This window comes from Myxine glutinosa, chromosome 1 (genome assembly GCF_964187855.1).
Source record: "Myxine glutinosa chromosome 1, kmMyxGlut1.1, whole genome shotgun sequence".
Taxonomy (NCBI): Eukaryota; Metazoa; Chordata; class Myxini; order Myxiniformes; family Myxinidae; genus Myxine; species Myxine glutinosa.
Window position 1 is genome coordinate 25482477 of NC_136261.1, and position 16515 is coordinate 25498991.

The window sequence follows — 16515 nt, forward strand, 5'->3', positions numbered from 1 at the left end:
ATAAAAGTAATGAATGTTTTGTTTTTGTTTTTGCCAAAAAAAGAAATTGTTCTGGTTTTTCAACTTTTTTCTCTCTAAAAAGTTGAGGCTCATGGAGGAGTATTTGTTCAAAAATATGATTCACTAATCCTTTTATTTAGAATGTATATGTCCACAACTGTCAAAAATCCTACACCTAAGCAGCCATTGGGCCTCGGAGGCCCCACGAATGTATTCGTGTAAAGTTTGTTAATTTTCATTTTTTTGTCACTGAATTATTTGTAACCAAGTTATAGGAGCATATAATGAGGCTCATATCAAGAAAATAATGATATAACATAGTAGTACAACAACATTTATGCAGGGCCTCGAAGGCCCCAGGCCTGCATTCGCGTCGAATTTTCGGGTTATAAGTGAAGAATGAAGATTTTCCCACGAGCCTGAATGAATTTTTTTTTATGTCACTGAATTTTGTGTAACAACATGAAAGTCGGTGAAAAAGAGGCTCATTCCAAAAAAAACCATTGTCCAGCATAGTTTTTGCAACAAAAAGAACCTTGTGGGCCTCCGAGGCCCAATCACTGCATCCATGGGTTAAAATTACTACTCTAAGTTGCAATGCCAATTTAGGTTTAGGCCAGGTAATGGGGTAAGCAGTGCCACTCCAGTTGGGTTATGGAAGTGGGTAGAGAACCCTTGATCTAAGTTACAGCATTTAGTGGTAGGTGATTTCTCAAAAGCTATTTGGGGAGACTGTAATGATAGTAAAGGAGGGTGGGAAAAGAAAGGAGGAAGGGTAAGCCAGTCATCTTCTTCTTGGTATAGCATCTGCTGTGCTGGTTTGTGTTGCCGCTTTGTTCTTCCTGTTAATAAAAATCAAAATTATTTGGCCCACACTTTATCGATTCCTGGCTGGATATTAACCGATCGAAGAACTTCAGTGCGACAAGCTGTGCTTCGTTGCGGGTTACACAACAACAGACAGGCTAAAGTTGGTTGTGGTTTGCATTCTTTACTCTGCAGGTCACAATAATGGTGATCATAGATTGTGACAAAATCACACGCTAATAAACTGGCATGAAGATAAGAAAGGGAAGATGTACCGATCTCCAATCTGAAAGGGCATGCCGTCCCAGGTGTTGTTTGCCTGTAGTTCCGCAATGATGTACGCCCCTGACCCAAGTGCTCTCCAGAAGTTACCCAATGTGGGGTTTGCACAGGGAAATTCAAGGCAGTCTTCCAGTGGAGCCACAATGACCTGGTAAGAACTGCAGATAGAACAGTTTGCACACAGTAATTGGGAGAACGTCAAATACATGAAGGATGTGAGCAAGAAAACTTTTGCTCCCTCCTTTCCCTCAAACGGAAACCTTCACTTTCTCTCTCACTCTCTCTCTCTCTCGCTCTCTTAACAACCATCAACATTAACATTTCAATGGATAATGAATATTAATTTACCTCACTGGTCCATTGTTGTCTGGGACAAGCCTTAAAGGAAGTGACATGCTGCCAAGGAAGTCAAACGCAACATTTGGCGTTGGAGGAGCTGCACACCACAAAACAGGAATCCTTTTTAAAGCATTTGTAGGAAAGGAAACCAAGGTCATTCATGCACTCAATTTTTTTGTTTTTACTTCGTTTCCTAAATATTGTCGTGCGACTCCGGTTAACACCAGAGACCGCGGATAGGCCTAAACGGATATAATGGAGGCGACGACCGAACACGGATTCGGCTATAAAACGCGGGAGGAAGAAGGAAAATGGAAGGCTGCGGCAAAAGCTTACCTGGATCGCGCCGATGGCAGCTTCGATCCTGCAAGGAAATTAATTCAAGCGAACAACCAAGATTTTGAATGGGAAGGGAAAATAATACAAGGGTTTATTAAAAAGAAACGCAGGGACAGGAAACGCGATAATAAATAAAGTTCCTAGATTGGGATCCCACACACTGACGTCAAATACAGACACAGGAATAGATTAAAGGAAAATAATTATCTCGTCATGTAAAATGTAATGGGGATTGGCCTTATCTGCCCCTCTTCTTCAATCTCCGGCATGGAACATGGCTCCATTCAGCCCCGATGCACCCACAAGGCCCCTCGCTCCAGCACCACAGCACCGAGCACCGCTCCAAGCACAAGCACCACTCCAAGTACCACGAGGTCGATCTTCACACACGATCGATAAGCCAACTCAACCAGGGACAGGACTCTCTCCACTCAGGATCGCACCGGGACTGCCAGGGCCAGGAATCTCCAAGAGCACGAACCGCAAGAGACGCAAGAGAGAAAATGTCCTTCGGCACGCCCTTAAATAACCTTCCCGCGGTGGTGACGTCAGCCCTGGCGTGCCACCCAATCAGTGCCCTCCACCGACTCGCCGGCTGGAGGTCCGTGCCTACCGCGTTGCCCCTTCACTCGTTCCCTGGTCCGTGGTCATAGCGCGTGGCACTCAATGTGGCTCGGCCTGTCAGAGGTGTAATTGGCGGCGGCCATCATCGGCGGTGCCCCGGCCTGGTTTCCTTGCCTGTTCGTCTTTCAAAGTCATGTCAGGGAAGGGAATTATTTAGTGTTGCACTAGGGAACTAACTACATATCTATGTTGGTGTGCATTGCCATAAGGGACAAAGGTTTAGCTACCAGGTGTGACACACAGGGGCGCTACTCTTTGATCCCTACCTACTTATCACTCGAACATCCTGGTATGCTCACAGGTATACTCTTGACCGACAAAACGCCTACACATGAAACTTATTACAAGGTAGATTCCTTACCGTGGCAGACGAAGCACGTTATCTACACAGATCTATTTGGCTCTACATATCACTACCCTACCGACATAACAATATAAAAGCAACATTCTGCAGAGAAAACAAAAATAGATAATTTATGGGGATTTTGGGCAACACACTGTATTTTCATCATAGCATAATAGCACCATCAGTTAGCCAGCCATAAAGTGAGATGAGGAGTCATATGTAGACCAAACCAGAGGGGTTTTCAAAAATCACAACTGCATATATATATTACCGAACCAGCGAATGTGTTTACTTCTGGATTGGGAGCAGTTTCGTATGGATCGAAACCCAAAATCATAATTGTATTGAGGAATTTATGAAATCTCCCACCTACCTTAGGATACCTGATGGGACCGCAAAATGTTACACACAAGGTTTAGCGGGGCGAGCCCCAAAACTGTTGGAGGAGTTTGGGGATGGACAGACACTTCTATTTTACTAGATGGTATTCATAGAATACTTAACCCGCACATTCGACTTGGTGCGAGCTAACTCTTCTGTTTTTTTAAGGTTTTAAAAAAATCCAATGTGGCTGCTAGACCATGTGACCAATGACATCAGAAATTTACATTCTCCAACATAATTGTATTGTTGTGAATTTACAATCTCCATAATTGTTGCCAAGATCACTCTCAATAAATTTAAAACTGATCGGACTGAGCGTTGTATGTGTCGAATTATGACGTCATAAGGAAGGCACCAATGTCATCATCGTTAACAACACTTATTCCCCATTCGGAGCTCTTTACAATAAGCCAAGTTTCAATTTTTTCTATGGAGCAGTTTCGGAGATATAGAGGTCCAAAGTTTTTCATTTTTCCAATATGGCGCCCTAATCATGTGACCTATGACGTCATAATTATCACAATTTATTTTTTTTACTTGAGTATACTCATACAATGGTAAAAAATTATGTCAATCAGACCAATGGTTGCCGAGAAAATGAATTTTAAAATTGCAGACATGTACGACGTATGTACCTACATATGCACCCGATTGCTTAATCCCACTTTTCACTTCGAGGGCGCAGGGTAATAATAATAATAATATTTATATATATATATATATATATATATATATATATATATATATATATATATATATATATATATATATATATATATATATATATATATGTGACATGGACGGCTGTCCGTTCGTCGGTCGGTTCCTTGTTCCGCTGATTGGCTGGGTGAGGCTAAGTGCGCTGTGATTGCATCCTGGCAAGATTATCATATAGGCTTATTAAAAGCTGATATTCGAAATCTGATTCAATATTTTACGATCGGAACTCATGGCCTAAATAATTATGTTGAAATCAAGAGTTTAATCAGAAAATCATTCGGAAGAAACAATTTTTTCAAAAACCCGATACGTAATTAAATAATACGCTCTATGGGAGGTGAAGTAAAACTGCTTCTTACAGAAATGGTATATTCACAATCGCAATGAGTTGCCTATAACTTTCCTCATCAGTGTGAAAAAGACCAACAGCGACTATGAAAAGCATCATCGATTGTCGAAAGATTGCATCCCATCGGCGTCACAGGCGGTCTGAGGCACAGTTTATGGAGGCCTCAGGCTTCAAGCCTACCGGGTCTATAGAATAATTGCTTCATGACCGTGGAATTGGCATCAATCCAAAAAATATAAACACGATGTATCATACAGTATATGTACAGTCCTGGCCAAAAATATTGGCACCCTTGCACTTTTTTCAAGTAATACACCATTTCTTCCAGAAAATTGTTGAAATTAAATAATATTTTGGTATCCACATCTGTATTTCGTTGGTTTGCAGTGGAACAAAACAAAAAAAGCTGAAAAATTACTAAATCTTAGCTTATTCCACACAGAAATCCTATAATGGCCCGGACAATACTATTGGCACCTTTTAGAAGTTGTTAGAAATAATAAGATTTCAAGCAGGTGATTCTCCTTTACTTGGGAATTGTACTCACCTGTGGTGAGTTGCACTTGCCTGCCATATAAAAATCACTCATTCAACCAGTTTGAATAGAGAAAAGGAGTCATTCTGCTGTTTTGTGTCACTGTGTGTGGATGCATGTGGATGCAATGAGCATGGAGAAAAGAAAGAAAACCGGAGAATTGTCTGAGGAGGTCATACACAAGATTGTAGCCAAGCATGGACAATCTCAAGGCTACAAATCCATCTCCAGCGACCTTTATGTTCCTGTGTCCATACGTACGCAATGTTATCAGGAAGTTAAGGCCCATGGCACTATAGCCAACCTCCCTGGACGTGGCCGCAAGAGAAAACTTCATCGAAGATTGCAGCAAAGGATTGTTTGAATGGTGGAGAAAGCACCTTGATCAACTGCCAAACAGATTCAAGCTGACCTTCAGACACAAGGTACAACAGTTTCAACTCACACCATCCGTCGCTAACTCAATGAAAGGGGGTTCTATGGCAGGAGACCCAGGAGGACCCCACTGCTGAGAGAGAGGCATAAGAAAACCCGACTGGAGTTTGCCAAAACACACCTTAACAAGCCAAAATCCTTCTGGGAGAATGTCCTGTGGACAGATGAGACCAATTTAGAGCTTTTTGGTAAAGCACATAATCTCTATATTTACAGAAAACAAAATGAAGCCTTCAAAGAAAAGAACACCTTCCCAACAGTCAAACATGGAGGATGTTCAGCGATGTTTTGGGGTTGCTGTGCTGCCTCTGGCACTGGGTACCTTGAATGTGTGCACGGCATCAGGAAATCAGGAGATTACCAAGGCATTTTGGAACGAAATGTTGAACCCAGTGTCAGAAAGCTGGGTCTCCGTCAAAAGGACATTGGTCTTGCAGCAAGCCAATGAGCCCAAACACACTTCAAAAAGCGCCCAGGAATGGTTGAAGACAAAACGCTAGACTGTTCTGAAGTGGCCAGCAATGAGTCCAGATCTAAATTCAATTGAACACTTGTGGGGAGATCTGAAAACAGCAGTTGGGAGAAGACACCCTTCAAATCTGGGAGAACTGGAGTAGTTTGCACAAGATTGGGCCAAACTGCCAGTAGAGAGATGTAGGAAGCTCATTCATGGCTATAGGAAGGGCTTAACTGCAGTTATTTTGTCCAAAGGCTGCGATACAAAATGTTAAGTCTCGGATGTCAATAATTTTGTCATTGCCATTTCTCTTTATTTTCTGATTTAAATGGTTATATTAAGTTCTGAATCAAAAACAAAGGTTCTGTAATATTATCAGTGAAATAAAGAGTAGTGGAGACCAAATACTTTGTCAATTTCAAGTTATTTTTAAAGAAAATGGTGAGTTATTTGAAAAAAGTGCAAGGGTGCCAATATTTTTGGCCATGACTGTACATAAGCCATAACAATGTTTTGGCTTCATCACCTAACCCGAGTTGTTATTTGTTTGAGGCATCGAACAATCAAGCCAGCGTTCTGTGCCTATGCACCGCCTGCGGTAATCTTCATCCTGATGGAGCAGCACTTACACAGAAGGAAGGAAGGAAGGAAGAAATTCAGCCTAACGTTTTGACCCGTTCATGTTTAGAATCCAATTTCGACCCATTCCCATTTCTCATTCCCTTATTGCAAATATTTCATCGGACGTAATCCATAACTTTGTGTGTGTAATCCCCTGTGTTTTGTTGAGTTTTGTGCACCTGTCATGTTTGTATCGTATTGGCTCATTAAAAGCTGATATATTTGGTTATTTGATTTTTTATTTTGCACCGTATTTTTATTTTATTTTATTACCGGCCAGGGACACCAGTGGCAATCTTTTTAGATTTGAATTATACTCTTTGTGTCAAGTTTTGTTGCTTCCCTGAACGTCATTGTCTGTTCTGTGTTCTTGCTCTTCCACAAGCTTTGATGATGTATAAAACATAAAAAATCCAATATTCTTTTATTATGCATCTCTTTATTAATATTAATTGTTTATCAATAAAGTTGTGCCACAAGTGTGTAAGATCGCCGTCCATGTAGCGACTGTTATTGTTACGGGTCCCGGCAGAATGTTTCTATGTATGTCTGCGCACTATGACATCTTCTTCTTTCACTGGCAATGTATTTCGCTCCTAAAAACGTCTGTTTGCAGTTTTGAACTCCAACCACTGCCCTGTACCCTAACCCAATTATATACCATTGGAAAGGTAATCATTGATTTACATGGTTGAAAAAAACCATTGGCATGGATATGTATTCCGTTCCAACGCATGTGAAGATGAGTGGGGAAGAGAGGGGAGACAGGGGTGGGGGGATGGGGTTGGAAAAAAAAAGAGAGGACTGGGAAGGGAGAGGGAAGTGGGGGAGAGAGAGGATTGGGGGAGAGAGTCGAGCAGGGAGTGGTGGAGAGAGTCTGGGAGGGAGTGGGGGAGAGAGTAGGGGAGGGAGTGGGGGAGAGTGTATAGGAGGGAGTGGGGGGAGGGAGTAGGTGAGGGAGGAGAGAGGGAAGGAGGATCCTATACTAACTTTTCCCATCACTTGGGACGGGTACTCTTCCTAGTATAGATATATACGACGTCCGACAATAGTTTACTCTGTTTATCAGAAGCAAATGCAGTATATTCCTTTTAGCCTAAGTAGTAACAGTATCAGAGGATGATCTGGCAGTATGGCGCTAAATCTTGCATGCATGTACAACACTAACATACGCCATTCAATAAGGGTTGAAAACCCAGGTTCGAGCTGATACAGGTTGAAAACTCATCTGATCAAGATTGAAAACCCTGATTTGCATTGATCTGGATTCCCCCACAATTCAATTTTAGTCGATCTGTGGTCATAAGTCGATTTTACAGTCAATTCTTGACAGAAGACGCCATTTAGAATCCCGTGTGGACACGGGCGACTTACTAGTTTATTGTAAAGTTGTAAGGATGTAAAGGTGACCCAGGATTCTTCAGTCTTCCTATCCTTTGCATATATTTGTCATTTCAGAGGGTCATTCTTCAAGCACTTTTCCAGGTTGGATTCAAACTGGTTAATGGTAGAACTCTCACCAACTTCCTTGGGGAGACTGTTCTAAACCGTGATCATGATGAAAATCTATCGGGACATTCAACAACATGACCTGGACTGTTCCTTTTAAATAAGACTTTCAGCAACTCCATTTTATGGAATCAGAATCTGGCAACACATTTTGCTTATGAAACTTGTGAAGAGTGTAAATATAATTGTAGTCAAGAGTTCACCGAATGAAAAACCCCAAGCACTTCCACTTTTTGACCAATGGTATTTAGCTCATCAAAGATTAGGACATTTCATATTTCTTAGAAACATAAACTTGAGTTGTAAGCGTAAATGGAAAGATTATGTTGGGAATTTGGCTGGCTATATGGTGACGGCAGGGGGTGCTGCTTATCAGTGCATGCGAGATGGAAACATTTTTTGGCCATTTATTGGGCTGGAAATTAGTTTACGGATATTAAAGGTCCCACAATCTTTCTCAAAAGAGAGTAGTATGACATTGTGTGCTTATTTCAAGCTGGCTAGATTCCTTCTCTAGATACTAAAGGGGTATAGCAGTAAAAAAAAAAATATTCAAAAGGAATGGCTGTTTAAGTTGTTGTTAGGGTTGTTGTATAGCCCTGGGCAGTTCTCTCAAACAAGCCCGCGGTACGGAGACAGCCAATTGATCTCGCAGGGGCGACCCAGAGATCCCCCAAAGTACCGCCACCTTCAGAGAGAGAGAGAGAAAGAGAAAGAAGGAAAGGGCTGGTCCATGATGACCAATCGGCACTCTAACCGTGATCGCGCTTCCCTGACGAATCTGGGCAGCAGGGAAGAATGGGGAAGATTTGGCCCCCGAATTGCGTTGGGGGGTACGACCACCGCGAAGAAGCGTCCCCGATAGTTGTGCTGTTTTAGGTTGGTAGGTTTGTTGTTCCTATCTAAGCACATAGCTCAGGATGTTGCTGAAGATCCCCAGTTCAAACCCCATACAGTCTTGATTTGTCTGTCTACTAATGTCCTAATTTTACTAAAGGTGCATTGATATCGCCTAATGTCCTTATCCTGCAGGTGATGCATGCACAAACCCATCCGCCAGAATGCAGTAAAATTACAGTCGAGGTTGATGGTAAAAATTAGGTTAGAACAAGGACCAAACATGCTTTAGGCCTACTACTTGTGGATACCGTTGACACTATTTTATTAACTGAAATCCCTGTATTGCAAAAAATCACAGGTAGATAGGACTCTGCATCGTCAGAAATAATTCCACAATGGTAGAGTTTGTAAAATTACTTGGGTATCAAAGGAACACATTTTCCTGCGACTTGCATGCAGATAAGGCCAAATAAAATTATTTTTCATCATCTATGCCAGTCTGACAATATTTTTATATTTATGTACGCGTATAAATTATCTTAAAAAGTCCTTTCTGTTATGAATGAATTGAATTGAATTGAATTTCTGTTAATTGTTAGAAAATTCAACGGCTAACAAGTTATTCTTCACAAAACACAGCACAGTGCTCCGAGTGATGGGCATCCTTACTATAATTCACGAAACGGTGTTTGTTTGTGTCTTTGATTGTTTGTTTGTCATGCTACTCCTCCAACAGTTCTGGGCCGATTACATCCAGACTTGCTATATAGGATCAGCGTGACCCCAATTAGTGTATAGGGGTGTTTTTTGCTGGTGGTTTTGGGGTTGGGGGAAGGAGGGGACAAAAATTATCGATGTAAATGTGCATTGTGTTAGGCGCCACCATTAGGTGGGAGACGGTATTACAAGTACTTAACATTACAGGTTTCCTGTCTGCACGTTTTCCATTGTAGTGAGGTGTTGTAATAAAATATGAAGAAGAGGATTCGAATGGGATGGCCCGGAGAAGGGTATATACTGGGTTGTACGATAAAGGAGGGGTTTTGTTTTGGTATCTGTCTTTTGTGAGCGGACGCTTGAGAAAGGTATGACGGGGGAATGAATTATTCGCTTGCTTTTGAACAACTAGGGCATGCCCGTACATGGGTGCCCGTTCCTTGCCAAAAAAAAAAAAAAAAACGCTACCCGTACGCTCTACCCCGCCCGTACGCCCGTACGCCCGTAAACAAAAAAAACAACGCTCTTCGCTTCCGCCCTTCGCTCTGGGAGAAATAATGCGCATAAGAAATCGAGAAATTATTATTTTCTCCGGAAGAAATCGAATTACGAACCGTAATGGCGCACGCGCTCGGCTCGGCTCGCAACAACGCGTTCTGTGATTGGCTGCCGGAAGTGAAGTCTTCACTGTCCGGAAGGTCGCAAATCGCAGTTACGATGAATCGCAAATTAGTTTTAATTAGTTTTAAAACATAGTTGAACGCCAACATAGTTTGCCAACGTGAAATAAATGAATACGCTCTCAAATGTGCCGTCCGAGGCAGAGTCTGTTCGGCACGTTCGGCACACGTGATAGCTCGCTGCTCTCTGATTGGTTGAATCGTTTTTTGGACATAGCTCGGTAACTACTTGTCCGATTAATATGAAACCTTGAAAAGGCACATCCTCGGGTCCCCAGCAATATACCTGGCAAGTTTAAAGTATATCGGACCCGTGGTTGTCGAGAAACAGCGGTCACAGACATACATACATACATACATACATACATACATACATACATACATACACACAGAGATTACTGGAATTATAGATAGATGAAATGCTAGTAGAATCTTTGCTGTAGTTCCGATATTATTCTTTGGTCTGTGCGTGTAGTAGGGTATGTGGAGATAGATTTCAATAAAGCCTCATATCTGGAAACCGAGGTCTCGACTTAATTTCATAACAGGTGTTTTGAATGATTAATTCCAATGATGGCCATTTTTTTTTTGACCACCATATGACCTTGGACGTAAACATTTATGGATAGAGTGTAAATGAAGAAAATGTGTCCCAATCAACAATCTATCCATAAAACTCCACATCATGAAAATCGGAGGCATAATATTCAAGTTATGATCAAAAAAGGTGTTTTTTGGTAATTATGTCACAATACCAAGAAGATAAGTCAAGGACTCTAATCAAACATTAGGTGCACAATTTCAGTGCAGTTGCACTATTACGATGCAAGAACATCTTGGAAGACCAAGTGGTCTTTGAGATTCCGCATTGCAAAACTGAGCGATGACAAAAAAAATGTGTTGTTTTTTTTAGAGCACAATTTGATTTTTTTTTTCTTCTTTAGAGCACCATTTGACATTTGTAAATAAAGCATTAATGTACCTTGCACTAGGCTATCGATGGAGGGCAATGTTGTTCTGATCAGATAACCTTTAGTCGAGTTATTGCGAAAAATGTTAAAATGACAATAATTATGTCATGACCTTAAAATTAGGTCAAGGTCAAATAAAAATATGTAAACCCGCTTACTTTCTATTCACATTATCAATGTAAAATTTCATTCCGAAATCCCCAGCGGCTGCAAGATACAGCTCGAAAATTGATACAGTTCGGAAATTAGAAGTGTTGAGAGAGTGCAGGTAGAAAAAAAAATCATATTTTTCTAAATGGTGGTTTAGTACTCAGAGGTCGAAGAAACTCTGTGGTACCATTAAAAATCGGAGCTGCTAATTGTATAAACACACCCTACAACAGCAATAAGCCTTCCCCTATGATATAAGCCAGGGAGGCTTAAATATCTTAAATACCATGATGAAAATAAAGAAGGTAAATATCTTATGTATGTCGATGCAAATAGCCCATATGGATGGGTCATGTGTAAATTCTGACAGATGGAAGAATCTAAGTGGGTAGACGAAAAATATCTTAATATTTTAACCCTTGGATGCAGTGATTTGGGCCTCGGAGGCCCACAAGGTTTTTTTTGTTGCAAAAACTATGCTGTACAATTTTTTGGGAATGAGCCTCATTTTCACCGCTTTTCTTGTTGTTACACAAAATTCAGTGACATTAAAAAAATTCATTCAGGCTCGTGGTAAAATCTTAATTCTTCACTTATATCCTGAAAATCCGACACGAATGCAGGCCTGGGGCCTTCGAGGCCCTGCATAAATGTTGTTGTACTACTATGTTATATCATTATTTTCTTGACATGAGCCTCATTATAATTATGCTCCTATAACTTGGTTACAAATAATTCCGTGACAAAAATATGAAAATTAAAAAACTTTACACATACATTCGTGGGGCCACCGAGGCCCAATGGCTGCATCGGTGTAGGATTTTTGACTGTTGTGGACATATACATTCTAAATAAAAGGATTAGTGAATCATATTTTTTGAGCAAATACTCCTCCATGAGCCTCAACCTTTTAGAGAAAAAAACTTGAAAAACCAAGAACAAAAAAAAAAAATTGGAAAAAAAAGAAAAAAAAGGTTCATTACTTGTATGGGATTCTTCCAACTAATAGGATCAATGATTCATATTTTCTGAGCAAATACACATCCATGAACATCGACTTGAAAAAGTATATGAAAAAATAATATGAAAGAAAAAAAATCTATTAAAGAAAAAAAAAAAACATTGCACGAATACATCTGTTGGGTCTCCGAGGCCCAATGGCTGCGTTTATGTATGATTTTTGACGCCTGCATCTAAGAGTTAACAAAGTCTTAGATTATATATTAAATTCAACCAAAGAGGAATTAAATGATAATGATAATGGTTATCTATCAAAAGTAGATATTGATTACGTGGAAGAAAAGCACGAGGAATATAAAGACCTTCCATTTTTACCAAAAAGAATGAAGCTGAATGTTGAAAAGTGCAGCCATTACCAAATGTCTTTTATACTTTTACATTATAAAACAAGCAAAAAACTGATCACCGAGCTTTTGTTGATGAATAAAATAAAACAATTCTTACACCAAATAAATGTTAATTTAAGCAAGCAACTGCACATAGACCGAGACTAAAAAAGATTCATACGATAATTCAATATTACAAGTTCAGGCAGAGAGGTTAATCATTGATTTTAAAGTATCCTTTTTCATTTTTATAAAAACTGATCTGTTCTTTCTATAAAAACTGAACTAATCCAAATTATGATGGATATATCATCATATCATCATATCATCTTCAGGGGAGGAGAAGGGCATTCAAGGTCAAAAGGTCAAGTGTCCCAGAACCTATTTTTTAAACCCAATTTGTTTTTTATCATAAGTATAACTATGTATAAGTAAATAAAAGCCAATCATTATTGTTATATAGTTATGAAGGTTATATGATTACATTATCATCACGGATGTTGGTGGTATCTAACATGAAGTGTCCCAGAACTGTCATTTTCACTCTACTTATGACTCTACTGCCATATATCTAATCACCTTCTGAACTTCATTATACATGATGTGAGCAGTTAATTTCACCTGCGATTGGTACCACCCTCACGAGTCGTTGTGTGGTGTTTGAGGCAGAGGCATTGGTGACCGAGACATCGATTGTATATTGAGTGCCAGGCAAGAGTGACAGAGGTACATGCACACTTTGGTTGGAAGACATCATCACAATCTCCCGATTGTCCACAAAACTTGGGTTGTACGGACGTTCTCCTCTTAGACTGACCTATTTGAAAATAGGATGGCAGTGTAAACAAATCAGAGAGGTAAATCTGCCATTTTAAATAAAATATCAATGAAAGTGAGAATTAGCAGATATGTGATCGTCATCAATTTTTTCCCCATTTCACATTTTGAACAACAAATGCAGCCTTGGTGCATTTTCCAGTAACTAGTGATTATTGTCAAGATAAAAGTAATTTGCTGTTTATACCTGGAACCTGTATACTTCATCATGGATGCCTCCCTCCACTTCCCACGTCAACTCTGAGTTTTTCTCAAGATGTAGAGCTCGAAGCGACACTGGGGCAGCTGCAGAAAAACAACTTAAGCTCAGTTTTGTCCAAGTAGCGTTTCTGTCCGCAGGCAGATACAAACAAACATTGTTATAATTTACAGTGAAATTGTAATTATTGTTCATTGATATTAATTTCCTGTGTACAATAATTTATTTTCATTATTTCCAAAAGTAAATTTGGACAAATAGGAGTATCATGATATTATGCTTGAAAGCTATTGCCTTGTTCAATAGTTTTAAATGCCACACATAACTAATAAAAGATAGATTAACACAGTTTTGTCAATATCAATCATTATCTTTAGTCTTGACAATTTCATGACCATTTCTCAAAAGAAGGTTATTTCGATTTCTGTGAAATTATAGCAATCTATGTCCAAAAACAAGACAAAACTAGCACGCCACTCAGTAGAGCGCATACTCCCCCCGTGGGTGGCCGCTGCTGAGCCCTATCTTCCAATGGTAAAAAAAATCCTTCAAAAAATTCCTGGATCCGGAATAATATCCTGAGCTTCACCAAAATCTAATCAATTCTTCCTTATCCCAAGGGCAATCATCCCACCAACTTTCATCCAAATCCGTTCAGAACTTTTCCAGATATCTTGTTCACAAACACACGAACACACGAACACACACACGGACGGACACGATCGAATGCCTTACTTCCTGGCGGGAGTAAAAAAGAAAACAGGCTAAACAGTTTCCGTTTTGTATTCCACTGTTAGGCCGAATCTGCATCCGGATCTTCACCAAACTCGAATCACCTTGTTTCTTGTCAAACCCCCAACTCATCCACCTATTTTGTCATAACTCGTCCAAAACTTTTTGAAAAATCATGCTATCGTTTTTCGTCACGTCTCTCAATGGTGGAGAATCACTTAAAAATTCTCTAAATATTAAATTTTTCTTCTTAAAAAAAGGAATTTTTTTTTTATTTCGTCCGAATCCATCCATAATTTTTTGAGATAACCTGCTCACAGGCAAACAGACAAATACAGACAAACACAACCTCCGCCCACCTTAGGTGCGGAGGTAAAAAAAAAAAAATAGGACCGCGGGTCCTGAAGCTCACCTGGATCAGGAGCAACAGTCACTCAAAATCCCCCACAGACCCTCTCAGACCCTGATATTTTTGAATGCCGTGAAAAAATTTTGGTACATCATGAGCCATGAAGGTTGTGATCAAGTTTGATTGAAATTGTATGTACAGTTTTGGAGAAGAGGGCAAATACATATTTTGGGGTGGGGGGAGGATCAATACAGATTTTAATGCGGTCAATACACCTTCGTTATGTATCAGATATGCAGCTTGCAGCCAAGTTTCATCAAAATTCTACATGTAGTTTCGGAGAAGAGAGCAAATACCTATTTTGGGGGTTAACCCTCCTTCCCTGCCCCCAGACCCCTTTTAATGGGCACAGATTTTGATGCGGTCAATACACCTTTGTTCGGCATCAAATATGCAGCTTGTGGCCAAGTTTTATCAAAATCGTGTGTTTGGTTCATGCAATAATGACTGCGGTCGTTACTGACTCACTCACTCACTGGACTGAATGATTGGCATAGCCACCAACACTGCTCAATCGCATAAGCGGACCGGACGAAAGTCTAGTTGACCTAAATATGAAATATTTCAGGTAAAGACTTTTGGCAAAAGAGACTTATTTCATAAATTATAGCAAAATATCTCAACACCTCCCTTTATTTGTCTTCTTGTTCTCGAATAATTGCCATTCAGTACATTATTCGACTGATCACGTGCTGTTCTTGATGATTCATCAAGGGGCGGGTGCCTTTCCAGCAAGTATTTTGTGGGAAAGAAAATCGCGAAATAATTCAACAAATGCAAAAACACAAAGAAAGTTTCAATATAGTTTACAATTGGATGGTCGTTCAAATTTGACACAGCTATTTCTGCATAAAAAGTATGTATAATTGCGCATTAATAATGTTTGCGCATAAAATTGCGCATTGCGCATTGCGCATAAATGTATTGCGCATTGATAATTGCGCATTGCGCATAAATTGCGCATGTTTGCGCATTGCGCATAAAAAGTATGTATAATTGCGCATTAACAATGTTTGAATTAAGTTCGGATATCTGCCCGTGATATCTACCTCGGGCTGTATATACACCATGCATGATGATACCTCCCTCCGCTAACTCTCGTATCTCCACGACTACACTACTATACAGCCTCTTATGGAATATTGTTCCAATGTTTGGGCTGGTGCACCTGCTTGTCATCTTTCTTTGTCAGCAGGATCCAGAAGCATGCTCTCAATGTTGCAGGGAATTATTTTTTTATTTTTTTTTGTATACAACATCGAGGCTCATGTAATGTTGGAACCTCTCTCCATTCTGGAGCTACGTTAAATCTCTTATACAGACTTTATCATGGAAGATGTTCTGAAGGTTCGCACTTGTTCCCTCTGAGCATACCTTCAGACGTTCCACACATGTTGCAGCTTATTCACGCCCTCATATTATATTTATCTCTTGGGCAAAGACTGTTTCATACTCCTACAGCTTCTTTCCTCGTGCAGTTCTACTCTGGAACTCCCTGCCAGTATCCTCCTTTCCTCCATCCTATAACCTTCTGCAATTCAAGAGGAAAGTTAACAGATTTCTTCTGCGTTCTTTTTTAAACTCTCCTTGTGTCGCTCCCTCCTCGAGTGGCCTTCGGCCTTGTGAAGGGCAAGCTCCATAAAAAGGGGAATAATATGAAATTCTGGTTAACTTAATTATGAAATCCTGATGCATTTCCAGGAAGGGGAAGTAAGAGGAATGGGGGGGGGGGGTGGGGTGGAAAGTGGAGGAGGAAGAAAGATTGAGGCAAAAATCGAAAATCAGCTATTTAGCACAGGTTTGGCTTGTCTGTCAAAGCCAAAGGTCAGCCATGTTTGTCTGGAAATTTAACATGATTTTTTTTCATAGTCAGATACACAACTGTAT

The 16515-nt window shown here is 40.1% G+C and overlaps 1 protein-coding gene across 2 annotated transcripts in view; it reads right to left on the reverse strand.

Moving 5' to 3' along the window:
- The window catches only part of LOC137421911 (transmembrane cell adhesion receptor mua-3), a 169653-nt gene that overhangs the window by 14693 nt on the left and 138445 nt on the right, over positions 1–16515 (reverse strand). Inside the window, exons 26-29 of one of the 2 annotated variants that reach the window (XM_078769869.1) lie at positions 13476–13573; positions 13073–13268; positions 1438–1525; positions 1083–1247 (exon numbers count right to left, since the gene is read on the reverse strand). In XM_078769869.1, coding sequence (XP_078625995.1) covers positions 1083–1247; positions 1438–1525; positions 13073–13268; positions 13476–13573 — 547 coding nt within the window. The remainder of the gene's footprint in view (positions 1–1082; positions 1248–1437; positions 1526–13072; positions 13269–13475; positions 13574–16515) is intronic. The other variant, XR_013621806.1, reaches the window with a different exon arrangement.